Below are 26592 nucleotides of genomic sequence, written 5' to 3' on the forward strand. Positions count from 1 at the left end.
AAGAGGCTCCTCCATTTATTTTAAGCTCATAAAGCATGTTCAAAGTTTGCCAAAGCAAGCTAACTCCACCCAACTTCAAAAAGTAGTAGTTCCCAATTATGCTAATCTAGAACATAGACTATTCTCTTAGCCTCAAATGCTGTTTGCTGTATTTATGCTTATTTGTTTAAGAATCTTACGGATATGAGCAACAGTAAGTGCAGATACACAAAAGTGCTGAAAGCGCTAGCAAGAAGAGCCAATGGACAGAAAGTGGTGGTAACTTTACATAAAATACATATAAACATAAATTATTTCTTTTCATTTCCCACAGTAATCTGAACTGTTAAGTGGCCTCTAGAACTAGGTTCTCACTTCAGCTCTATCAAATACCAAATTGCTAAAGGAAATTTTAAAACACCCATTTATATTTTAAAAGCCTCATATTGATGAACACTGTTAACTTGATTTTAGAATCCAATAAATGAGAAGATTTTGATAAAACTGAAATGACATAACTTAGAAGAATCGCTACTCTAAAATATTAATTATCCAGCTCGCCTATTGTTCACCTTTTGGACAGAACCCTCATTTACTGGCAGCTAGGTATAATGAAAAGAAGAGTCAGGCTTTGCAACCAAGAAGACATGGGTTTGAACTCTGGTGCACGACACCTTGAACACAAACTTTCTGAACCTATTTTTTCATCTCTAAAATGGGAATATTAATACCTACCTTGAAGGACTGTCATAATAATTAGTGAAAATAATGTAAAGCAGAAGGCACACACTAGGAATGAAGAAACTTTAGCTGCTGTTATTTTATTACTCATAATCACATCCAAGAGAAGATGTACGAAAGGACATGATAGAAAAGTAAATCTGAGCCTAGGTTACATTTAAATACTAAAACAAAACAAAACCACACACCCTGACAGTTCAAGTAAAACTCTGGGCTAAACTTTTCGTTCACATTTTAAATACAAGATACTACTGTAGCCCCTCCTTACAAATATATAAAATCCCAAATTAGCTACACGTCTACTTATTTCGGAGCTAAATAAAAATGAAAGATTATTGTCACACAGTAAAACCTAACTTTATGAACAGGTGAGACGATTTCACCATTGGAAAAAAACCGCCAAAACTAAGATTTAAAAATGCTTATGAAAGGAGAGTAAAAGATTCCTACCTTTAAACCGACTGCTATAAGATCTGTAACAACACTGTATGGAAAAAGTAAAAAGAGAAAATGGAAAACAAAGTTAGAGAACAAGTTTTTAACAGACAGGATAATAAGATTAAAGAAAAAAGAAAAAGCATTATAATAACAAATAATAAAAATAAGAATGTGATGAGTTGTGACACGTTTACACAAAGAAAGGTGACAGGACAGTCTAGCAACAGCAGAGCGTAGAAGCAAAGCTTTGACAGCAATGTAAGAAACAAATCAAATTCTTTCAGTATCTAGAAAAATACAGTTGTGTTTCAATAAAATGAGTAACTACGTGTTTATCCATTACATCTATTTAACAAATCTAAACCAAAACTTAAATCACTCAAGTTCATTCTTTTAAATCACTGGTACAAATTATCATGTTTAAAGTTTAAATGAAATAAAAACAGCAAGTGGATTTTACAGAAATAGAAGGTCTCTTGCAAATTTGCAACTACCCCCCAAAACAGCTCACCAAAATACAGCTAAGATAGTCTCTCAGAACTAAAATAAATACAAACATCAAATTTCAGATATCAAAATTTTCAAAGATTTTCTTTTTAAACAAATTCTACCACATCAAAACTGTGTTTAAGTATAAACTATCTCAGGAGGAATGAACACATATACACACACAAAAGACAGCTGGTAGTTGAGGAGGAACTAGAAAGATGTGTTGACTGGGGATTTGTTGTTTGTTTTTTAACTATTCAAAATAACGAAAGAGGACCTTTCTCAAGCTGTGGGAAAATGGAGAAATTTAATTAGCCTCCTGAAAGGAAATATTCACCGTGTTCAAAACCACATCCCTTAACGCCAAGGTGTAAAAACCCCTATAAAGTTCTGCCAAACAAAAATCCATCTCTAACCCCAAAGAAATTGTCTTTAATTAAGTTTGTCTCCATATCTCCTAAAAGAACGCTATAACTAAATTCTACATATTGTTAATAAACTATAATGTCACCATTACTTAATAAAAATCAACAAATTTATTACTCTGAATTGTTTGAGGCAATTTTAACTGTTTTAAACAATAAACACGTAGATTTTTTATTTTTCCTTCTAGACTTTTGAAATTTGAAATTTAAATATGATAAATAACTGTGCATAAAAAAACAAGGTTGTGTAATATACTATAGTATTGGTCCTGTTGCAAAGAGCAAACAGTGCTCCTATCTGAACTCCCAAATGAACTTACCTTCCAGTATCTGTCTTATTGACCCACACATTTAAACCAATAAACTCATTCTAAGCTTTAAAGCCACATACGGAGTGAAGACTTAACTTCTTAAACACTATCCAAGATTAAGTCTGCACTTCACAGTTGTCCAAGAGTTCAAAAGCCAAGACCCATGACCCAAGAACCCTCTTTATCATCACTATCAATTTTCCAATATAAAAAGCTAGCCTGCTTCCGCATCTCCAGTCAAACCATCTAATGACAATTCACAACACATAATGAAACACTAATTTCACAGCCTTCCTGAACTGAAATATTGGCATAATTACACAAATAATTAAAATAGCAAAATTTCCCACACACACACACAGTGTAATTGAAGAAAGAGATCTGAAATGAGTTCTCAACAATGCTCTCAGAGAAGCTTCAATTAAACAATAAAAATAGCTTCAGTTAAATAAAAAAAATACTTTAAAGAACATCACAACTATAAATGAAATCTAAAGTTGCACTTTGTCTAATGTCTGGAGCAGTGTGCAATCTGCATTCAAATGAGTTAAACCAATATATCACACAGACTTATGATGAAACTAGGAAAATGAAATCCAAGGGAGGCAAAATTGCTGGAAGAGTCCATCGTCTTTCCACAGCATGACAACAAACATCAACTATAGGGCACCATGTACACGGCTTCTACTGTTCAAGCAAATCCCTATATTCTACAACCAAGAGGTTTACACAAATCTTGTCATCAAAAGCAAGTAAAAGGCCAAATGCCTAACTAAAATAAATGAGTGGATCTGCGGGCTCTACCAGAGTTGGAGATTTTGTAAAAAGAAAAAAACAACTTGAATGTACACACACCACGACCTTCCATTAACTCCTGAAGATTCTAACCTAGTAGCTTCCTTTATCATTTAAATATCTGTCAGGTCCCACCCCATACCCCTGGGTCCCCAGAGAAATATTTACACCGGTGATTCCAAATCTCTTTACTTTGCTCACGGACCTCATCAACTTTTAGAACGTTTGAGAATTGCACTTATACAATATTTTACGTACACGGCAGGGAATTCACCAAGTTTCTTTGGGGGGGGGGGTGCAAGGGGGTAGCGGCGTCCAGGGTCACCGAGTCCAGACGCCTGGCGCACACACATCGTTAACACGGCTCACAGCACACACATCCGGAGACCCGGCCGGTCCCCCGCACGCCGAGCCCCCGCGTGGGGCCTGGCTGCGGGACCAGGTCGCCGCCCAGACGTGTCCAGGCGCGTGCACCCGCCACTCGGCGGCCGCTCGCCTCCCCGCCAAGGGAAGCTCCAGCGCTCGCCCCACCTCGCCGGTAAACAGCAACTCCCCGAGCGGGAGGACGCCCGCCCCGAGCGCCGCCTCCGCCCCCGCCTCCCCCAGCGCCGCGCACCATTTTCTGAGAGGAAGTGTCGGGAGGCCGGGCCGGCTTCCCCCGACTCTCGGCGCGGAGGGCGGCCCCGGGAGCTGCACCCTCCGCTGCCCCGGGCGAGAGTGCCAAGGGGCGGACGGCACCGGGGCGCCCCGTGGGGGCAGGAGACGCTGCGGCGGGCCGCCCCTCCGCGACTCGGAGCTCCCCGAGGAGGCTCCCGGAAGCCCCGCCGTCCGGCCCGACCGGGGCCGCTCCTCGGGCCGCCGGCGCCGCGCCCGGCTCCCCGGCCTCGGCGGGTCGGGCCGAGAGCGAAAGGAAGCGGGGCCAGCGCAGCCCGGCGCGGCTGCTGCGCCGCCGAACACTTACCCATCCATGGCCCAGACGGAGGAGCGCACGGTGCAGGGACTGACGGGCTCCCCGCAAGCGGAGGGAGGGGGCGGCGGCAGCAGGGCGGCTCCGGGGACCGGCAAGCGGCGCCTCTCCGGAGCCCCGGCCGGTCGGAGGTGGAAGGAGAGTGGGAAGCAGGAGCGGAGACCAGGGACGCTCCCGCCACCGCCGCGCCCCCGCCTTCCCCACCCCGCGAGCGCGTCCCCGCCTCGCCGCGCCCCGCCCCTCGGCGTCGCCGCCCTCCCTCGGCCCCGCCCCCCGCCGCCCTCCGGCTCGGCTCCAGGGCGCCCTCTTCCTGCGGGCGCCCCGAGACTCCGCCCCCGCCTCCGCCTGCCTTCGCGGGAGCGCGCGCCTTGTGCTTCCCGCTTCGCCGCCCCGCCCGCCCTCCCTCCCTCCCTCCCGCGGGCTCCGCGGGCCTTCCGGCTCCTCCGCCCCGGGCGGCCTGGCTTGGACACCTCCCCCTACCGGCGGGAAAGGCGTGGGGAACCCGACTCGGGAGAGTAGGCAGGAGCGTCCCGGGAGGACCGCAGCGCGGCGGCGGGATTGCCCGGCGTGGACGAGGCTGTCGGTGGCTCGGCCCCGAGCGCGGAGGCCAGAGGCGGGCTGTGCACAGTCTTCGGAGCTCCGCGTCCTGCAGCGCAAGGAAGTCCGGACTCGGGACTCTCGGGCGGCGGCCAGCTCCAGCCGGCGCGGGACCCGCCGGTCGCCCGCCCGGGGGCTGGGAGGCATCCTCCGGGACGCGCACCGGCCCGATAGGTGTGGTTGGGATGACGACGAGTGAGGTCAAAGAGACTGCCCCGAACTTGAGGACAGTGAAATTTTTAGACAGTTTTAGTCTCTGCGTGCTTTTCGACCCGACAGACTGGAATTGAATTTACATGAAGCATTCATTGCGTAGTATGGAGTGGCCGCTATATTTTATAAAAGTTTCCACTTTCCTCCGTGTAGAAACACAAAACCAGAAACGTACAAGGGACTGATTCCCGTTTTTCAGGTGAAAATTTAGACACGAAGAGAGTGATTTGCCGACAATTTCACAGCCTCTAGAGCCATTTCCTCTGGTCTGAGCAAAATTTTAACTAGTGGGCAACTCGCTTGCTTTTTTCCCTTTTACATTCTGTCTGGTTTTGAAATTGATTTTCAATTCGCAGATCACCAAAGCGTGAGCCACTAAACGTCAACCGAATTCTTAACCTCCTGAGTAGAAAGAGGGGCTGCACCTCCTCAGGCCCTCTTTTGAAAAGCGAGTAGCAAGAACTTAGTCATCTATCCTTGCTAATACCCTGCTTTTAAATAAGTGAGTGCTTCTGAAAAGATTTAAACTGTCAGTTCGTCCGTCATGCAGTCAGTATTTGTTGAGTGTTTACTATGTGCCAAGTGCTCTCCCGGATACACAAGAAAATCAGGTTCCAGCCTTCATGGATGAATGGATTCCTCGGTCAGTTTATTTATTATTTATTTATTGGCAAAAAACAATTTTCAAATAGCTCTGATATCCTACTCAAGGAGGCCATTTTTAAAGTACTGTGTCTAACCTCAATCCCTCTTTCCAAAAGGTCAAATATATTTTGGTATTTTTTTTTTTTTTGAGGAAGATTAGCCCTGAGCTAACATCTGTGGCCAATCCTCTTCTTTTTACTGAGGAAGACTGGCCCTGAGCTAACACCTGTGCCCATCTTCCTCTACTTTATAAGTGGGATGCCTACCACAGCATGGCTTGCCAAGCGGTGCCATGTCCGCACCTGGGATCTGAACCTGTGAACCCTGGGCCGTCAAAGCGGAACGTGTGCACTTAACTGCTGCACCATCGGGCCGGCCCCTAGGACCACTTTTAAAATCTTGGGTATTCCCATAGTCGATAAGCATGGGGAAAACCGTGGCCTTCTATAATTTCAGCAAAAGTTTCTGAGTTTCTGGAATGATCAGATGTCACCCGTGCGAGCTGCCTTGTTATGAGAACTTTATATTCTGTACACTGGCTTCTTAATGGTGAAGACGGTAACACATTCTCGATTTGCTAATTGCTGTATACTTTTGAAAAGTAAGAATAATTTGGTTTGTGAATTTTCCAACATTTTACCTTCCTTGTGTTAGAAAATTGGTCTTAGAAATTCCCCTGAAACACTTTCATCTGATAAGAGACACCCCCCCACCTGCTATTATTATGTTTGGAGAAAATGTAACCTTTGAACATTAGCCCTAAGGAGTTCCATTATGCGCTGATAGTTAACATTTAACCAACATTACCCTTTGTGTTCACAGGTAAGACTTCTTAAGATATAAAAGTAATACACATGTACATCCAAAAATAAACAAATTAAAGGAAAAAAAAGTAATACAAAGATGCCAATATAGGTCAGAAATAAGACCAGCCATTAGGTGAATCTGGGAGGTGGATGGTTTAATATCATTTTATCCCTTGACAAATACAAAATCATAATCATTAACAGCATTCCCTAAAATGGAAACATCTGAAATTATACTGAGCGAAAAAAGTTAAACTCAAAAGTTTAGATACTGTGTGATTCCATTTATATAACATTCTCAAAATGACAAAATTATAGAGATGGAGAACAGATTAGTGGTTGCCAGGGGTTAGGAACTGGGTGGGAGGGTATGGAGAGAGAAGGCCATGGGTGTGACTAAAACAGAGTTGCAAGAGGGATGTTTGTGGTGATGGAACAGTTCTCTATCTTGATTATGGGGTTGGTTATACAAATCCACACATGATAAAACTGCATAGAACTTTAGACACAACTACATATGAAACTGACAAAATCTGAATAAGATTTGTGGATTGTACTAATATTAATGTCCATTTCCTGGTTTTGTTATAGTTATTAAGATGTTACCATTGGGGGAAACTGGGTGAAGAGTACACAAGACTTCTTTGTACTACTTTTTAAACTTACTGTGAATCTATAATTACTTCAAAATAAAACACTAATTAAAAAAAAGAAATCTTACAGAGTGTTCCCTTAATACTCGTTGCTATTTGTTCAATAGTTAAGCAATATCAAACTTCAAAGGCTTAAGAAAAGTGTGTGGGAGTATAATTCCTATTTTTCAGGCTGTATCACCTTAGTAGTCAGACTAGGTTATAATAGCTGACACATACTGGGTCTGACACACTCTGCCCAATTTGTTGAATTATGAGCCTTCGAAGTCCTTTCCAACTATTTGAAGAGGAGGCTTGAAAGTGTCTCCTACATACTCATGACCTCTCTGCCACCATGAGTCATGTGCATTTTCCTCATCCTGTGCCTGACCCTGATGTAATAATCATGTCCCTGTGAAGCTCCTGACAAGATCAGTGCCTGGTTCAGAGGACTCCAAAGTTTGCACTGCACATGCTGTCTCCTGTCACTGTCCTACAGAAGGTGTCCACGCAAAATAACCAATAACCGTTCTGTAGATGAGAGAGATAAATTGAATTTTACTTGAGCCAGGGTGAGGATTATGACCCTGGAAGGCAATTTCCACAAAGGAAAAAAGCGTTCGGAAAGGCATGGTTTTCAGTACAATCTTATACCTTTTTAGGACAAAGAACATACATTAAACATGCCCAGGATACATATTCATCTAAGTTTCAAAGAGGTATTCAGTTGCAAATCAACAGGTCAACGTGACCCTGACCTTAGGAAAGGGACTAATAAGGGCATTACCAAATTACCAGTTGGGCGTAGGAGGGGAAGTATGCATTCTTATCTTGAGTGCATTCTTTACTTTAATGGTTAAAATGGATGTATGATGTATGTCTGATAGGCGTAAGTCGGGCTGCTTTAGTTCAAGCCAAATCAGAATGGTTACCCCATATACCTCAATGGGTGAAAATCTCTTGTCCTCAGAGTTGCCAGCTCAAGTCAAAGTTGCATTGGCTTTTCTGGAGCACTTTTCTGAACAGGGAAGAATTCCTTTCCCCTGTCTTTTTGTCATACTTTGGCATACCTAAGTCCCAGTGTCTCCAAAAGTTTTTAATGAGACCGCCCTTTCCATTTGTATTCACAGAAAATCCTTAAGGCTTTAGGCAGAAGTCTGTGCGGCTAGGCCAGAGAGCAAACCCAGTGATAATCAGTACACTCTTGTGACCAAATCAGGTTTGTTTTGCCGGCTGCACAAATATACCAATCACCAAGATGATGAATTTGCAATGAGAAAGGATTTAATCACAAGGCATCCAAGCAAGGAGACAAGAGAAGCAATCTCAAATCCACCTCCCCCAAAATTGAGGATTAGGGAGATTTACGAGATAAAGGGCAGGGCCGTCTGAAGTGTGGGAATACATGATTGGAGGTAAGGAGAAGTGAGGTAATTGATGATCTTTGCGAGCGTAGTCAAGCTTCACGGCTCTTCGCAGGGCACCTGTTCACAAAATGGCAATGTCACCATGATCTGAGGGTGGAGTTTTTGGCTGTTTGATGTCAAAGGATCACCGAGTGGTCATCTGCACAGGCCCAGCTGGTGAATAGGTCATCTTAACCAGCCTGAACTGAACAGGGAGTTGAATCTTGGTTCCTGAAAAATGCAAGCACCCATTAGCATAGTGACCCAAGTGTCAGAGATGTTATCTATAGGGTGGGTTTTAGTAACGCGTTATCTAACTGCTTTTGCAAATAGAAAACTGAGTATAGTTAAAGCAAATTGCCCTCCCTGCCTTTTCACTATTCTAAGAACCATCATCCCGCTTAAGCACTGACCTTTTGTCCTTAAGACTGGTGCACCCCACTCTCTACCCTGAGGGTAGGTTCTTACCTAGGAGTTTCCTTGGCCCCACTTAGAAGTAGATCTCTAGGAAACAGAGGTCGTCACACTTCTTCAGATATGCTTAAGTATATTTGATCCTGCTTAATTTCAAGCTGAGACTCCCACGCCCACAAAAAGAGAGCCAGTTCTCTTCACTGACCTTATTTATCAAAGAACTATAAAAAGGGCACTATTTGAGTTAAGTAGTGGAACACCTCTGCCTAGGGAATAAAATGAATAGTACTGTATAGTAGTTAAGATTGTGATCTAGAGCCAGACTAGCTAGTTTAGAATCTTAAATCTTTGTGAAGTCTGCGCAGCGTTGCATTGCCCTGGCTCAGCTCCTGGTGGAGCAGAACTTCCCAGCCCTTGCCATCCACTGTCAGACGCCCCAGGAGGGAAGGCTTACCTCCGTATCAGCAGTTTAAAGATTTTCAGCAGTGAATTCTTGTGGCTCCCAACCTATTCAGCTGAGGCATAAACATCTCGAGGGTGAACATTGCCTTTAACTACGACATGCCCGAGGATCCTGACACCTACCTGCATCGTGTGGCTAGAGCAGACAGGTTTGGCATGAAGGGCTTGGCCATCATTTGTGTCAGATGACAATGATGCCAAGATCCTCAGTAATGTGACCTCTTTGAGGTCAATATTAGTGAGTTTCCGATAAGATAGACATTTCCTCTTAACAGTAAACAGACACGGTAGAGGACTCACCCACTTGTTCTAGAATGTTCCAGTCTGTCCCTCTTCAGGAGACGACACCAGGTGTGGGAGTGAAGGAGGCACTACTGCCACATCCCCCTAACAACCCTTAATCCCCACCCCATGAATTCCCTCGTTTGCATCACCGACACTCCTAAACCCCTATTTCCTGATTTGTCAGAATGTTTCTATGGACCATCACTTGCTAAATGTGTGAATTGGGACAAGATATTTAACCTTTCTGTGCTTCAACTTCCTGAACTGGAAAGAGGGGATGATAACTACTTATCTAATAGCTTTTGGGAGGGTTTAAATAAATCAATAAATGAAAAGTACTTAAAATGGTGTTCAGCACATGCTAAGTGCTCAATATGTTTATGCTTATTACTAATTATTATTTTGTATTACAATTTTTAGCTTACAAAGCAGTAGAATTCCTTAAGAACATAATTTGAGAATCATTTATTTAGTTTGGACCGTGGAATGGTGCTGGTTTACAAACACTACTAGTCCCTAACAAGAAAAGAATGGAATATGAGAATAAGTGTCTAGAAACTTTCAGAGCAATTTGACAGAGAAATATTATTTCTATTGAATCTAATAGTGAAAAATTTGGATTCATATTCTGTATTTGTTTTTTATTTCAATTTTTTTTTTCCCCAGGAAGATTAGCCCTGAGCTAACATCCACCACCAATCCTCCTCTTTTCGCCGAGGAAGACTGGCCCTGAGTGAACTTCAGTGCCTGTCTTCCTCTAATTTATATGTGGGATGCCTACCACAGCATGACTTGCCAAGCAGTGCCATGTCCACACCTGGGATCCGAACTAGTAAACCCCGGGCTGCCGAAGTGGAATGTGCACACTTAACCGCTGCACCACCAGGCCGGCCCCAGCATTTGCATTTCTATCAGATTCCCAGGTGATGCTGACGCTGCTGATAGTATGGGAGCCAAACTTTGAGAATCATAGATGTAGCCGGTTAAGATTTTTCTGCAACCCTTACACCAAGAGTTGGACCCCTTAGTCTAAAGCACTAAAGCATGTGTTTCTTGCTAAACCCAAGGTAGACTATTAGAATATATTCCCAGTACCTTTTTTTTTTTTTTTTACTAATTGAAGTCCACAGAATGTGCTTTTCCAGACTTTCTATTAGGCCATCTACTTCTTGAGACATGATAACAGAATTTTTGCCTTGCCTGCTCTTCACATTCTTGCTTCCTTGTTCCTTTTTCTTATGAGCAACCTAAGTGTCTATGAAGTTCTCTTTCTCCTCAATTGTTTTCTGATAGTCTTACTCTAGGACTCTCTACGTCAATATTCCGACATTCTTGTTTCATCTATGACTTTACCCACTCTTCACTCCACTCAATTTTTGTTTTCCATTTTTTTAGGAAAAATTTACATACATTGAAATACACAGATTTTAACTCTACAGTTTTTTAAAGGATACACACGTAACCTACACCTCTGGACTACTTTTTTTTTTTTTTTGTGCAGGGAAAGATTCTCCCTAAGCTAACATCTGTGCCAATCTTCTTTCTTTTTTCTTCCTTCCCCCCCGCAAAGCCCCAGTACATAGTTGTGTATAGTTGTAAGTTCTGGTTCTTCTGTATGAGCCACTGCCACAGCATGGCTACTGACAGATGAGTGGTGTAGTTCTGCACCTGGGAATGGAACCTGGGCCACCAAAGCAGAGCACACTAACTTTAACCACTAGGCCGTGTAGGGGGGGAAGACATTTCCTCTACCTGCTCTGGGTCCTTCTGGCTGGTAAACAAATTAAATTCACATGAGACAGAATAACAGGAAAAAATTAAACAAAGCTTTGTAACATGGATACATGTGAGTGGCTCAGGCAAACTGAGCAACTTGCCAAAATGGCGGAAGCTCTCACCTTAAATATCACCCTCAGATAAAGACAAAGGAAGATGTTGGGGATGGGGGAAGTCAATCATGGGAGGTTACCAAAAACGCACAGTAAACAAGAGTATGGTCATTATGCAGATTTAAGTCCTTGCCTTCTACATTGATTTAGAGTTTTTAGAGATAAGGTCATCCTTCCTTCTTCTTGCTACAGAGAGGGAGACACCTTTACAGATGGAGATTTCCTTTACAAATGTAAATGTCTCTTAACAAAGGGTAAGTAAATTCTACTTTTCAGAGCTTCTTTCCTGTCTGCAGTTTTTCAAAAAGTAACCAGCCCAAAATAATCCTCATGCTGAAGAGACATATCTTGGGGTGGCCAATTTCAGTCCCCCACAGCCATCAGGGCTGGCTCTGGACTGCTTTTAAAGAAAAAAAGATACTCTTCAGCATTGACTTAAATAGTTTTCTTTCTTTTTCTTTTCTTTTTTTTTGAGGAAGATTAGCCCTGAGCTAACATCTGCTGCCAATCCTCCTCTTTTTGCTGAGGAAGACTGGCCCTGAGCTAACATCTGTGCCTATTTTCCTCTACCTTATATGTGGGATGCCTGCCACAGCAGTGGCTTGACAAGTGGTGCATAGGTCTGCACCCGGGATCCGAACCAGCGAACCCCCAACCACCAAAGCGGGAAGTGCAAGCTTAACCACTGCACCACCAGCTGGCCCCTAAAATAGTTTTCTTAGAATGGCAGTTAAATATTTAGAAACATAAGACTAGATTCTTACATAACAATAAACTAGGGGCCAGCCCAGTGGCACAGCAGTTAAATTCTCACGTTCCGCTTCTGCGACCCAGGGTTCACCGGTCCGGATCCTGGGTGTGGACATGGCACCACTTGGCAAGCCATGCTGTGGTAGGCGTCCCACATAGAAAGTAGAGGAAGATGGGCACAGATGTTAGCTCAGGGCCAGTCTTCCTCAGCAAAAAGAGGAGGATTGACAGCAGATGTTAGCTCAGGGCTAATCTTCCTCAAAAAAAAAAAAAAAAAAGATTTGGTTTGGTTTACTTTGAGAGTTTTAGGAGATCTAGCCTGTCACAGAATTTTTATCTTATGGTTACTGTTTGTTTACTCTGTTTTTCCAAAGTCCACCTATGTCTTTAGTAGTTATTTCTTCAGGTTTCAGATTACTGCTGGACCTTTAGGACCATTTCACTTACTTTCTAAAAATGGCACTGATTTACTATTTAGAGGAAATGCTTGTCAAATCTCACTGCTTTCCTTAATTTGAGTACAAATTGGAAGGTATTCTTCATTATCTGTGGTGGTGTTATATCAGTTCCCTAGTTTCATCATCTTTGAAATTTTCTCTCTGGTTTTGGTTCATTTTTGTCCATTTTCCTAGACTTCCACATTCCCTGGAAGTTATGTAACAATTAATGGCTTCCATTAAAATATTTCCACTCTTCTCAAGCAGCCATGGATATTGTCCTTTCACCAACCCTTAACATGAATCTCCCTTAATTTATCTATCCCTAACCAGTTAACTAACATATGATTCACCTCAGTCTTCTCCAAGAAGGGCAGGTGGAGCAATAGCTGTGAGGAGGGTGGCAGAGGAAAAAGGAGAACTCCCTTTTTTTTCTCTTTTCCAATTAACCTGTTATCTATAACTCTTCCTCCCTGAACTGTAGCCTACTGTACTTAGAGTTGATTTGCTTTCCCTGCCTTGGTCTTCCATTTATCTACAGATATATGAAATCGACACATATTATAGATGCCTATAAGATTGTAAATGTTCTTATACGGGACAAAATAATCCCTTCTTAGGTATCTGAGAGCCTATCACTCATAGGAAATATAAATTTTATTTTGCAACTAGAACAAGGCCTTCTCTCTGGGTACTCATTAAAACCTTCTCTAAATTTTTTGACATAACTGTTTAACAAGGAGCCAAATAGATTGGTTAGAGTATATCTATTTTCTTTTTCCTTCTTTGCCCTTCGTTGAAATAATAGCCTTGGGCAAAAGGCAGATCATAGTGTGCAAGATTGGTAGAAAGTTCCCTGGGAAGCCAGACAACTGGATAGAGCTGTGGTTCTCTCTCCCCATTGTGGTTCTAAAAAATGTTTAACTGCAGATGATCCCACAGGGCTTAGGCAAATGTTCAACCTTGAACAGGCAAACAAGCAAAAGGTCAGTGGCAGAAAAACAAAACAAAAGAACAATCTGGAAGGCTTCTCTATGAGAATATGTTATTTATGTAACGGGAAAAGCAAATCTCCTCCCCAACCCCACCCTTATCCTTGGCAGCGGAGGATTACTTATATCAGAAGATAATAAATCTTCATATAGCCTCTCTTGTACTGGAGCAGTGGGAGTGTGAGACCTTAATCAAGAATTTAATTTAGTAGAGGGTAGGAGGAGGATGACACCTACAAGAATTTAATTTGGCAGGGAGTAAAGACGTGGGGTAATTCCAAAGCTTGATCTTTATGTAGCAAAGTAGTGGCCATTAGGAGATAGATGGTTCAGTTGCAGGGCTGCTTCTTAATCAAACTTCAAATGTCCTTTTTTCCCCCCCAAATGCCTAGTAGGCAGATTTTGGAAGCTAGAAGATAAAAAAGAACTGACATTGTTCTGCAAAATAAAATGTTATCTTTATAGTGAGCAGGGATGAAGATATATTGATTATAGAAGAGTCAAATGTTTCTCCTTCTCAGCATGGAAAGAGTACACAGAGTCCTGTGTCTCAGAATTAAGGCCTGATTTGGGGAGACGTGGGTGTGTTTGACATCATAGTTCTTGCTGGACACCAGGAAAATTAGGTGGAAATATGTCCAAAAAAATATCTCTCTACTGGCCTTGGAATACCCACATCCACCCTGGACTCTCTTGCTAAGGCATATTCTAAATAAAACGAGTAAGTCAAGACTTGAGAAAATGTTTGGCTTGAGAAAGGAGGATGGATCTTGGTATGAAACTAACCCCCGTGAGAAGAGCATAGGGTCTCCTGAAAGGGGGTGGGGATCTTAAAGGCACTTTGAGAGAAGACAATTTGAACAAAATTGATGCTCTCAGGGAGAAAAGCAGAGTGAAGACATAGAGCAAAGCTAGGGATTTGGGTGTGCTCAAGAGGGAACCCTCGGCAATGGCTTATATTCTTTTGATCCTTTTGCCTTGAGACAGAGCATCATTTAAGAGTTAGGTTCAGACTCATATAACAGAAAGCTAAAAATAACAGTGCCTTAAACTAGATAAAAATTTCTCTCTCTGGGTCCAGCCCAGTGGTGTAGCAGTTAAGTTCGTGCACTCCACTTCGGCGGCCCAGGGTTCACCACTTTGGATCCCAGGCATGGACCTACACACTGCTCATCAAGCCATGCTGTGGCAGGCGTCCCACATATAAAATAGAGGAAGATGGGCATGGATGTTAGCTCAGGGTCAATCTTCCTCAGCAAAAAGAGGAGGATTGGGGTGTTAGCTCACGGCTGACCTTCCTCAAAACCAACAACAACAAAATTTATTTCTCATGCGAAAGTATAGAAGTAGTGGTTTCAGGGCTGTTATGGCACTCCATGTCCATCAAAGACACACTCTTCTTTTTGTTCCATTATGTGAGCAAATGGCTTTCATTCTTAAAGTCACAAAATGGCTGGAAGCTCTTTAAAGAAGCTTTCCCAGAAGTCCTTCCTAACATCTTCTACTTATGTCTCATTAGTCATAATTTGGTCACATGGCCACCCCTGGTTGCAAGGGAGGCGGAGAGATGCAGTCTTTTTACTGGGCAAATTGCCACCTCTAATAATAGAGAGATACTGTTGGTAGCAAGCGGAGAATGCATAATGGGTAGGCAAATAGCAGTCTATGACATAGCAGTTGTCATATAAAGTATAAATTTAATTTTTTAATGTATGTAGTAATGCCCTCATGTAATCTTCAACTCTTTGGCAAAGAGTTGTGGGGGATGGTATAGTAAACAAATCAACAGAGCGCAAAAGTGAAATATGGCACGATCCACACACCTACTCCACTACTTGCACTCATGCAAGAGAGCATTCGTTTCCTAAGGAAACTGTTGCCTGGAATTCGAAGAGATGGCCTGCTGCAAAGTGAGGAAAACCCACAGCGTATCCTGGAGCAGTGGGAGTATCAGAAAGCTGAGTGGGAGACTCAGGAGGGTTCTGAGACAACCGCCCCCAACTTTCCTTCATGTGTATTAGAGAGAAAGTTTACCATTGAAGGAGCTATGGGAAAGGGGAAGCCTAGTTCCCCTTATGGTTTCAAGACAGATGCAGCTGTTTCAAGCATCACATCCAGAAATAACATCTAGAAGAAAAGACACAACTGGAGCTGGCCAGGTGGTGCAGAGGTTAAGTTCTCATGTTCCACTTCAGTGGCCTAGGGTTTGCTGGTTCGGATCCCGGGTGGGGGCCTATGCACCATTTGTCAAGCCATGCTGTGGCAGGCATCCCACATATAAAGTGGAGGAAGATGGGCACGGATGTTAGCTCAGGGCCAGTCTTCCTCAGCAAAAAGAGGAGGATTGGCAGCAGATGTTAGCTCAGGGCTAATCTTCCTCAAAAAAAAAACAAAGAGGCCATCTATTCTGTGGCATCTTTCTTAAAGAAAGAAAACCTTTTCCTGCAGACCTCACATTTGCCAGAACTGGATAACACGCCCACTTCTAAACATGATACTGACAAGGAGAATAGGATTACATCAACCAGGATCAGTGATCCTCAATCTTGGCTGCTATTAGAACCACCTGAGGGGCTTTTAAAAATACTACTTCCTGTGTGTATCCCAAACCAATTAAATTCGAATCCTTGGGAGTAAAACCCAGATATCAGATTTTTTTTAAAGATCCCCAAGTGATTCCAATTTACAACAAGGTCGAGAACTACTGGCCTACACCTTCCGCTGTCTCAGCCACCAGTATTAGCATCACCTGGAAACTTGTTGGAAACAAATTCTTCAATTCCACTGTCCAAGACCTAATGAAGCAGAAACTCTGGAGTTTGGGCCCATTAATCCATGTTTTAAAAAGCTCTTCAGGTGATTCTGGTGCACACTAGAGTTTGAGAAACACTGCCCTAGACTAATTAGGATTTTATCCTAAGCTGCAGTATGGTTACTTTTTCTGAAGCATAGATGAACAAAATAAGCAAGGAACCAGCAGTTGAAAAGCAAGGGCAGGCAATCAATATTCTCAGCTAAAAACATTTTTATTCATTTAAACAAAACTTTTTAGTTTGAATTAATTTCACGCTTACAGAAAAGTTGTGATAATAAAAGAAACTCTCATATATCTTAACCCCAAATCACCAATTTTTAACATTTTTCTACGTTTGTTTTTGCATCCTCTCTACACACACACACACACACACACACACGACAGTTGGTGCGTATTCATTTCCTTTTACTCCTTAATACTTCATACTAAGAACACAGACATTCTTTCTTTTTTGTGTGTGAGGAAGATTGGCCCTGAGCTAACATCTGTGCCAATCTTCGTCTATTTTGTATGTGGGTACCCACCACAGCATGGCTGCCGATGAGTAGTGTAGGTATGTGCCCAGGAACCAAACCTTGGCCACCAAAGCAGAGCACACCAAACTTAATCTCTAGGCCACAGGGCCAGCTCCTGTAACATCTTTTTAGTCTTATTTAATCAATTACAGATCCCCAGTCTTTTTTTCTTTTCTTTTTCTATTTTTTATGATGCCGACATTCTCATTCACTTCTGTGATGGCGTAAACAACCAGGGCAATTTTGCCCTCCAGGGGACTTTAACAATTTCTAGAGACAGTTTTGGTTATCAAAACTGGAAGGGCAAGAGATGGATGATGGTGTTGGTTGCACAACAATGTGACTGTACTTAATGTTACTGAACTACACACTTAAAAATGGCTAAAATGTTAAACATTACGTTATGTACGTAAACACATATATGGGGGCGGGGAGCTACAGCATCTAGCGAGTACAGGCCAGGAATGCTGCTAAACACATTAACACACGTGACAGACTCCTACAACAAAGGTCAAACAGTGGCAAGGTTGAGAAATCTTGGTGTAAATTATTAGTACTGCCTTGCTAAAGGGTATTAAGTGTGTATACCCATTGAGCAAATAGTCTCACTTCTAGAAATGTATTCTAGGGAAATACAGTATGACTAGTGAACAATGATATAGGCACAAAGGATTTTATTTCAATATTATCTATAATAGAGACAATTTTGAAACAACTTAAATGTCCATCACAAATGAGAATCGTAAAATTAATTTGAAGTACATTCACATAAAAGAAAACGATGCAACTGTTTTTAAAAAGTTAAGGTAAGCGGCCACCCTGGTGGTGTAGTGGTTAAGTTGGTGAGCTCCACTTCAGCGGTCCAGGGTTTGTGGGTTCGGATCCTGGGTGCAGACCCACACACCACTCAACAAGCCATGCTGTGCCAGCATCCCACATACAAAATAGAGTAAGATGGGCACAGATGTTAGCTCAGGGCCAAACTTCCTCACACACACAAAAAAGTTAAGGTAAACTTTTAGGTGTAACCTTGGAAAGATGTCTCTGATACATTAAGTAAAACAAAAACAGGTTCCAAAACAATATAGTGTATATAATCTCCCTATGCTTTGAAAATGATCAAAATCTATATAAACATTTCAAAGTCTTAAAGGATACGTGTTAAATTGTTAACAATGATTATCTCTGAAGGGTGGTATTAGAGGTAAACTTTCACTTTCTCTAGACTGTTGGAATCACGTATTATCAGAAAAATAAAGACATTAAAATACAACAATGAGGTTAATATCCAACAGTTACTAATTAAATCATGACCGGCAATAATTCACTGAGCAGCAAAGGTGCAGCTAGGGGTCCTATGCAGAAGATTTGGTACATTATTAGAAGTAACTGCTATACCCTCAAAACCCCAAGGATTTCTCATTTGGCCTTCTGAACCAGGCTAGGCTGTCTTGTGGGTGAAGGAAATAGAAAGTTTCAAAAGATCTCTTACTCTCCCACAGCCATTGAAAGCATCTGCTCTTAGTCACATTGTATTGTTAGCCTCTGACCATTAATTAGTAATTTTATATCTGACCGCAGATGCCTAGAATATCTTAAAAGTCAAGTTGAAAAATTGCAATAACAAATTACAACACACGAAAGCAGCGTTTTCCAAAAGGTAGCTTATGATCCATTAATGAGTCATCAAAAAAACTTAGGTTATGATGAAGTTTTTTTTTTTAAACAGGATAGGATATAATAGATTTAAATAAAATAGATAAAAAACTGGGTGTGTACTGGATCTGTATGAAAAATTTCTTTTTTTATGTGAGTTGTGGTCAACAAATTTGAATGTTACTGTATTATACACTTTAAAAAAATGTATTCTTATGCAAGGTCAGGGTTACGAGTCCTTTTGTGGTAATTTAAAATTAAAGTTGTTTTCAATGTCCTCCCTTTGATATCTTAATTTAAGACAGCATTTTTAATCTCCTATGTATTTGAAAATTACTTAATACAGTATTGGAGAATTACACTTGATAGGATTTAGAAGTCACAAAACAAGATAAGTTTGACTATTTAATGACAATTTAAATAATAATGCAAAATGAATTAGAGTATCACATCCTGTTTTAATGAATCAAAGTATTATTTTTTTTAAGGGATTTAAAATTTATACCTCTTCTTATTTCCTCTTTATGGAGGAAATCCTATAGAGAACCTCATGCTATTTTTGCCTTAATTCAAGTCAGATTATAATATTAATATCACAATATTGTAAATAAATTAACATTTTGCAGTAGCATATAATTTTGAATTATAAAGCAACAGTGCCATCTGGCGGTATTCTGAAGATATGTTTTTCATCTCTTGGGTAGACATATATCTAAGAGTGGAATTACTCTTTTGCATGTGGATATCTGGCAGCTTAACTATGTTTAACTTTATGCCTTTTTTTTTTTTTTTTGAGGAAGATTAGCCCCGAGCTAACATCTGCTGCCAATCCTCCTCTTTTTGATGAGGAAGACTGGCCCTGAACTAACATCAGTGCCCATCTTCCTCTACTTTATATGTGGGACACCTGCCACAGCATGGCTTGCCAAGTGGTGCCATGTCCGCACCCGGGATCTGAATCGGCCAACCCCGGGCCACTGAAGTGGAACGTGCGTACATAACTGCTCTGCCACCGGGCTATGTTTAACTTTAAAAAAATATTTTTTGGTGAGGAAGATTCCTCCAAGCTAACATCTGTTGCCAATCTTCCTCTTTTTTTTCTTTTTTGCTTGAGGAAGATAAGCCCTGAGCTAAGATCTGTGCCAATCTTCCTCTGTTTTGTCTGTGGGTTGCCACCACAGCATGGCTTGATGAGTGCTATATGTCCTCCCTGGGATCCAAACTGAGAACCCAGGCCACGGAAACAGAGTGTGCCAGACTTAACCACTACCCTATGGGACTGCCCTGTTTAACTTTTTGAGGAACAGCAAAACTGTTTTCCAAAGTGACTGAGCCATTTTCCATTGCCACCAGAAATCTATGAGGATTACAATTTCTCCACATTCTGGCCAACACATTATTTTCCATTATAGCCATCCTAGTGGGTGTAAAGAGGAATCTCATTGTGGTTTTCATTTGCATTTCTCTAACAACTAATGCCGTAGGGCATCTTTTCATGTGCTTGTTGGCCATCCGTATATCTTCTTTAGAGAAATGTCTATTCAGAGTCTTCGCTCATTTTTTAATTAGGTTGTTTATCCTTTTGTTGCTGAGTTATAAGAGTTCTTTTTTTTCTTTTGAGGAAGATTAGCCCCAAGCTATCATCTGCTGCCAATCCTCCTCTTTTTGCTGAGGAAGACTGCCCCTGAGCTAACATCCATGCCCATCTTCCTCTACTTTATATGTGGGATGCCTGCCACAGCACGGCTTGCCAAGCGGTGCCATGTCTGCACCCGGGATCTGGACCGGTGAACCCCAGGCCACCGAAGTGGAATGTGCGAACTTAACTGCTGCACCACCGGGCCTGCCCCACGAGTTCTTTATATATTCTGAATACCAGATGTTATCAGATATATGACTTGCAAATATTTTCTCACCTTCCGGAGGTTGTCTTTTCACTTTCTTGAGTGGAGCGTTGGTTTTTTCATCTAACATTCCCTATCAACACTCTTTATAAAATATCTAATATTTACAACAGTCTCAAGAACACAGTGGCTACTCCTCATTCCTCCCATATGCGTGGAGACCTTGTCCTCTCTGTCCTGCTGTATCTCCAGTGATCTGCATGCAGTAGGTGCTAATATTTGTTGAATAAATCCCTCCAGAGTCTCTAAGGACCATATCATGGATGGCAAATTCAAATGCCTATAGGATACTGATAAGTGATAACAGATGAAGAAATAGAGCCATTTCCGCCTTGTAATAAATGGGGGAGTAGTACCCTATCTCCAGGCTAGTTTCTTTAACTAGTCCCCATATTACAAGCTCCTCATCACCTTGTTCTACCCCTTAAACATACAAAGCAATTTCTTAATGTTCCCCTAAAAATATGCCAGTCTTTAGTTCATTTAGGGTAGCTGAGTTATGTTCAAAGTATACCACCAAAAGCAATACTGGATCCCACACGTCACCTCATTCCAGCACTGAGTTTGGAAGTTTCTTCGCTGAGGTAATGACTAAGAGTGAAAAACCAGAGCTAACTACGAATTCTCCAGCGCGACCATTGCAAACAGCTCTGATGGACGAGCTGCCCCTCACCACGGGCCACCCACAGGCGCGCGAGGGCGGGCCGGCTTTAGCCCTGATGCGCTGGGGGAGGCGAAATGCGACGCCGGCCGGCTTCTGCCGGGGAAAAGCGTTCCCAAGGGGGCCTCCGAGGGAGCGCGCAGCCCAGCAGGCGCCCCGGCTTGGGAACGGAGGGAGGGAGGACGGAGAGCCACCGCACGCCCAGCGCAGAGTGTGTTGGGGGAGAAGCCGCACCCCAGCCCTCAAGGTCCCCGCTGCAGGACTCAAACGGCCACCCCGCTGGCACAGGAAGGCAGCGCTGCGACCAGAAACCCTTCCCAGGCCGGGGACAGGCGTACGCAGCAGCTGACGTGCCCACTTCGCCAGGCGCCGGCGGGAGCCCGATTGTCACCGCAGAGCCCCGGGGGAGGGGCGGGGAGGAGCTGTCCTTCACTGCGCTTGCGCAGGGAGCCGGTGTCCACAGACGAGACACTGGGGAGCGCCAGGGAGGACCGCTGCGTGCGCAGGCGCACTCAGCGCCCTCTCCCTTCTTCAAGCGCCCATTCCCTGCAGGCCTGGGGCGGGGTCTCGGGGGGCGAGGTCTGGGGCCGGGGCTAAATGCGCCGAGAAGATCCGCCTCTCTCTGCCAGCTCGCTGTCGCTGTTGTCGCCATCAACTGGGATCTACGAAAGTCATGTTACCCAACACCGGGTAAGGGGATGGGGGGATTGCGCGGCTAGGTGGGGCCGGAGTGGATGTCCCGGGGGCCCGGCTCCGGCGGTGGGAGAGTTACTGGAGCTGCCGGGCGCGCTCTTCCGCGCTGCATTTCGTGTTCTTACCATCTGCAGTTAACGCGTGAAAAGTAACCCAAAGTTGGGTACTTAGGGTGGCAGCCTTGGAAAAACCTCTTCCACAGGTAAAGGATGCAGAGTTGGTTACCCTGCAGCACCCAGGCGGGCCCTACCTTGGGTTTAGCAATAGCTGGGTGTCTTGCTGAAGGCGTGCAAGTTCTAGGTGAAAGGTCGCTGGAGCACTCGTGCCCCTGGTGAGTCTCCACTTGTTCCGAGCGCTCAATTCTGGAATAATAAAATAATGGGGTGTTTAGAAAGTGATTTTCAAGTTAGTAACAAACACCTTAAAAGTATGGGTAGCTTTTGGGGCGTATATGTTTTTCACTTTAAAAAGATTTTTAATTGTGGTAAAATACACATGACGTAAAATTTGGCATCTTAACCGTTTTCAAGTGTACAGCTCAGTTGTATTAAGTACATTCGCACTGTTGTGCAACCAATATCCGGAACTTTTTCAGCCTGGAAAACAAACTCTGTACTGGTTAAACAACTCTTGTGTCCTTCCCCTCAGCTCCCAGCAACCACCATTCTATTTTCTGTTTCTAGAAAGCCTGGGTGTCTTAGCTGAGTGGCATGTCCATTCTGTAATTTGCTTGAAACATACAAGCTCATGGCCAAAAGACTTAAACAGCTCAAAAGAGTGAATGGTCAAAAGTGAGTTTCCTCATCCTTAACTTCCAGTCCCCCAGTGGCTCTCTGGTATGTTTCCAAAGATATTCTATGCATTTATAAACATTTTTTGTTGCGGTTATAAACATTTTATACACCACCCTAACACCCCCCTCCCCCCCTTTTAATAGGAGTAAACTCTCTTCTGGGCTTTGCTATTTTACTTAATATGTCTTGGGACACACTTTTTCAGTGCATGTAGATCTTCCTCCTTTTTAATGGTTACATAGTATTCTATTGATGTATCATAATTTATTTAACCAGGTCCCTAATACTGGATACCAGATCGTTTCTAGATTTTTATTATTCCATTTTTACTGCAATGATTATCTTTGTATTAACCTGTTTGCACATATTTAAATGTATCTGTATGATAAATTCCCGAAGCTGCTAATACTAATAGTTCTCCAAAGAGGATGCACACCCAAAAGGATGAATCAGATTTCCTAATCCAGCATGTTGGCCAACAGCAAAATATTTGATAATAAAATTGTTTGTTTTGATGATAAAACCTAATTAGAGGGGCTGGCCTTATGGCCGAGTGGTTATGTTCAAGCACTCTGCTTTGGAGGCCCCTGTTTTGCTGGTTTGGATCCTGGGCATGGACCTAGCACTGCTCTTCAAGCCATGCTGAGGTGACATCCCACATCGCAGAACTAGAAGGACCTACAACTAGAATACACAACTATGTACTGAGGGGCTTTGGGAGAACAAGAAGAAGAAAAAAAAAAAAAGAAAAAAGATTGACAACAGATGTTAGCTCAGGGCGAATCTTTAAAAAAAAACCTAATCGGAGAAAAAACATTGCACCTCATTATAGTTAAAATTTGGATCGTGAGTAAGGATAAGGATTTTCTTTTAAGATTTTATTTTTCCTTTTTCTCCCAAAGCTCTGAGGTACATAGTTGTGTATTTTTAGTTGTGGGTCCCTCTAGTTGTGGCATGTGAGATGCCTCCTCATCAAAGAGGATTTTGACCCCCATGGGACATTTGGCAGTGTCTGGGAACATTTTTGTTTGTCACATTGAGGGGAGATGCTACTGGTATCTAATGGTTGGAGTCCAGGGATGCTGATAAACATCCTATAATGCACAAGACAGACCCCAACAACAAAGTATCTCGTCCAAAATGTCAATAGTGCAGAGATAGAGAAATCCTAGTTTAAAGCCACGTGTGTATCTTTTTCTTTGCCTGGCTTACACAATTAGGTTTTGATCTTTGAGAGCTCGAGTTTTAAAATTTCCTTCTATATCATATGTGTTACAAATATTTTTCTCGGTGCTTTTCATTTTATCTTGGCTTTCATTTTATTATTATTATTTTTTTTTTTGAGGAAGACTAGCCCTGAGCTAACATCTGCTGCCAATCCTCCTCTTTTTGCTGAGGAAGATTGGCCCTGAGCTCACATCTGTGCCCATCCTCCTCTACTTTCTATGTGGGACGCCTGCCACAGCATGGCTTGATAAGCCGTGTGTAGGTCTGCACCCGGGATCCGATCTGGTGAACCCAGGCCACTGAAGCAGAACATGAAAACTTAACTCTGTCCCACTGGCCTGGCCCCAGAATTCTGTCGTAAACTAAATTCTGTCGTAAACTGCATTCTTGTATTATGAGGGTCTGTTTCTTGACTTTTTTATTCTCTTGCTTTGGTCTGTCTATTCATGTGCCAGGACCAAACTATTTAAATTTCTCTAGTTTTATAAAATGTTTAAATATCTGGCAAGGCTGGTTCCTGCCCCATTTGGATTCTTTTTCAGAATTTTCCTGGTTATTCCTAGATGTTTATTTTTCCAAAGGAACTTTAGAATAGCTTGTATAGTTTCTAAGTGATTTTCTTATTAAAAATAATTAAAAATTTTATCACCTTCCCCCTGATTTTGAGGTACCAGAGAGTTTTGGTAAATAGTGGTGTCAGTTGACTCTTTGTTAGCAAGTTTTAGCATCTGCTGATGGGACGGCGGAATTTGGGTCCTTTCTCTCTCGGCTTCCATACTCTGCTCCTAATGCTTTAGAGCTGGAGGAGTTCCTTTGTGGGATAGACTTGGGCCTCAGGTTAAGAGGAGAAGCTGCCTTTGCCTTTCTTTCCACCAGTGCCTGAGATTCTGAGTGAGCAGGAAAATGTCCTTTATCCATCCAACTGGACCCAAGGCAAAGGGTTATTGCTTGTTAAAGCAATAGTCGGCACATTTTCATCTAAATACTTACATTAAAAAAATCACTTTAATTCTCTATGTATTCTGTCTTTTGTATAAAAAAGAAGAGAAAATTACATACATACACACACACACACACGATGTGTTTTATATATGTGTGTGCGTATTTGTGGATTTTTGGAAAAAGACATACAAGAAAGATAAGCCAGAAATTAATGAAGCTGGTTACCTGCAGGCATGGGATTAGTTCATTCTCTAAGTGTACATATTTATAAGGTTTTGACTTTTAAACCATATACATGTTTTACAACATCCCTTACCAAAGATGGAGGAAAACAAATAAACTACCACAACTAGAAGGGCCTGCAACTAAGATATACAACTGTGTACAGGAGGGGTTTGGGGAGATAAAGCAGGAAAAAAAAAAAAAAAACGGTTGACAACAGTTGTTAGCCCAGGTGCGAATCCTTAAAAAAAAAGAAGATTGGCAACAGTTGTTAGCCTAGGTGCCAATCTTTAAAAAGAAAAAGAAAAGAAAAAAAAGAAAGAAAGAAAGTAAAATGGAATGCCAATATAAACAAAGGGGATTAGCGCTATATCAAATTTATCACATTAACATACAAAGAAAAAGAAAGAATTCAAATAATTTTTAACATAGTAATTTGACTATGCACCTTTGGAGGGATTTATTCTAAAGACAAAAAGAAGTGCAAAGAAATCTTGAACTTAGCAGATTTATTATTGGCGGTGGTATTAGTGTGGCAATTCGAATACTATTGTGTCTTACGGTATATACCTGCCTCTTGTTGGTTTCCTTCTTTAATATAAGAACAGATGAAGATCCTTACTCTCCCCGTTGCCATGGGCAAGAGCGTGGTACTGGAATCTTTTGCTATCCCTTACCCTGTCTCACAGGGCTCTTGTCCTTTTTCTTCCAGGAAATTATGTCTCTTTTGGCATCCCATCCTTGTTACCAAAACTCTCAGGGTCTAGGATTTCTATTTATCGTGTTGAACCTAGAAATTTTTAACATATATAGAACTTACTGAAGTCTAAAGTGAATATAATTTTACCGTTCTCCCAAATAATACAAGGACCTAGAAAAGTTAAACTCCAACCATCCCATTTTAATTTGTTTTATTTTTTTATTTTTTGAGGAAGATTAGCCCTGAGCTAACATCTGCCACCAATCCTCCTCTTTCTGCTCAGGAAGACTGGCTTTGAGCTAACTTCCATGCCCATCTTCCTCTACTTTGTATGTGGGATGCCTGCCACAGCATGGCTTGACAAGCAGGCAGGTTCATAGGTCTGCACCCAGGATCCAAACCAGCGACCCCTGGGCTGCTGAAACGGAATGTGGGAACTTGTGCCACTGGGCTGGCCCCTAAATTAATTTTGTTTTTTGAGAAAGTTTAGCTCTGAGCTAATATCCACTGCTAATCCTCCTCTTTTTGCTGAAGAAGATTGGCCCTGAGTTAACAACTATGCCCATCTGTTTCTATTTTATACATGGGACTCCTGCCACAGCATGGCTACTGACAGACAAGTGGTGTGGTTCTATGCCTGGAAACTGAACCTGGGCCACTGAAGCAGAGCGTGCCAAACTTTAACCACTAGGCCATCAGAGCTGGCTCAGGGAAGGATTTCTTAACCCCAAAAGCGTTGTCTGTAAAAGAAAAGATTCATAAATTCTGCTACAAGAAAATAGAGAATTTC

At 42.4% G+C, this 26592-nt stretch overlaps 2 protein-coding genes and 1 long non-coding RNA gene across 13 annotated transcripts in view; 1 reads left to right on the forward strand and 2 right to left on the reverse strand.

Moving 5' to 3' along the window:
- Window positions 1-4873, reverse strand: part of PTBP3 (polypyrimidine tract binding protein 3) — a 101588-nt gene extending 96715 nt beyond the window's left edge. Inside the window, exons 1-2 of one of the 11 annotated variants that reach the window (XM_070251352.1) lie at window positions 4626-4797; window positions 1171-1204 (exon numbers count right to left, since the gene is read on the reverse strand). The gene's annotated coding sequence lies outside the window, so the exon portion shown is untranslated. Of the gene's footprint in view, window positions 1-1170; window positions 1205-4139; window positions 4353-4625 lie in introns of those variants that run through there. The other 10 variants (XM_070251357.1, XM_023628666.2, XM_070251354.1 and 7 more) reach the window with 10 other exon arrangements.
- A 3427-nt stretch (window positions 4874-8300) lies between these two features.
- LOC138920734 (uncharacterized) lies at window positions 8301-9737 on the reverse strand. The gene is made up of 2 exons (XR_011432450.1): window positions 9313-9737; window positions 8301-8675 (listed from the first exon to the last, which is right to left on the reverse strand). It is a non-coding gene; the product is annotated as an uncharacterized lncRNA (long non-coding RNA).
- Window positions 9738-21624: 11887 nt separating this feature from the next.
- HSDL2 (hydroxysteroid dehydrogenase like 2) overlaps window positions 21625-26592 on the forward strand; it is a 65165-nt gene continuing 60197 nt past the window's right edge. Inside the window, exon 1 of the mRNA XM_001489727.5 lies at window positions 21625-21914. Within this exon, the coding sequence (XP_001489777.2) occupies window positions 21898-21914 (17 nt within the window). The 5' untranslated portion in view covers window positions 21625-21897. The remainder of the gene's footprint in view (window positions 21915-26592) is intronic.

This window comes from Equus caballus, chromosome 25, assembly GCF_041296265.1.
Source record: "Equus caballus isolate H_3958 breed thoroughbred chromosome 25, TB-T2T, whole genome shotgun sequence".
NCBI classification, from domain to species: Eukaryota; Metazoa; Chordata; class Mammalia; order Perissodactyla; family Equidae; genus Equus; species Equus caballus.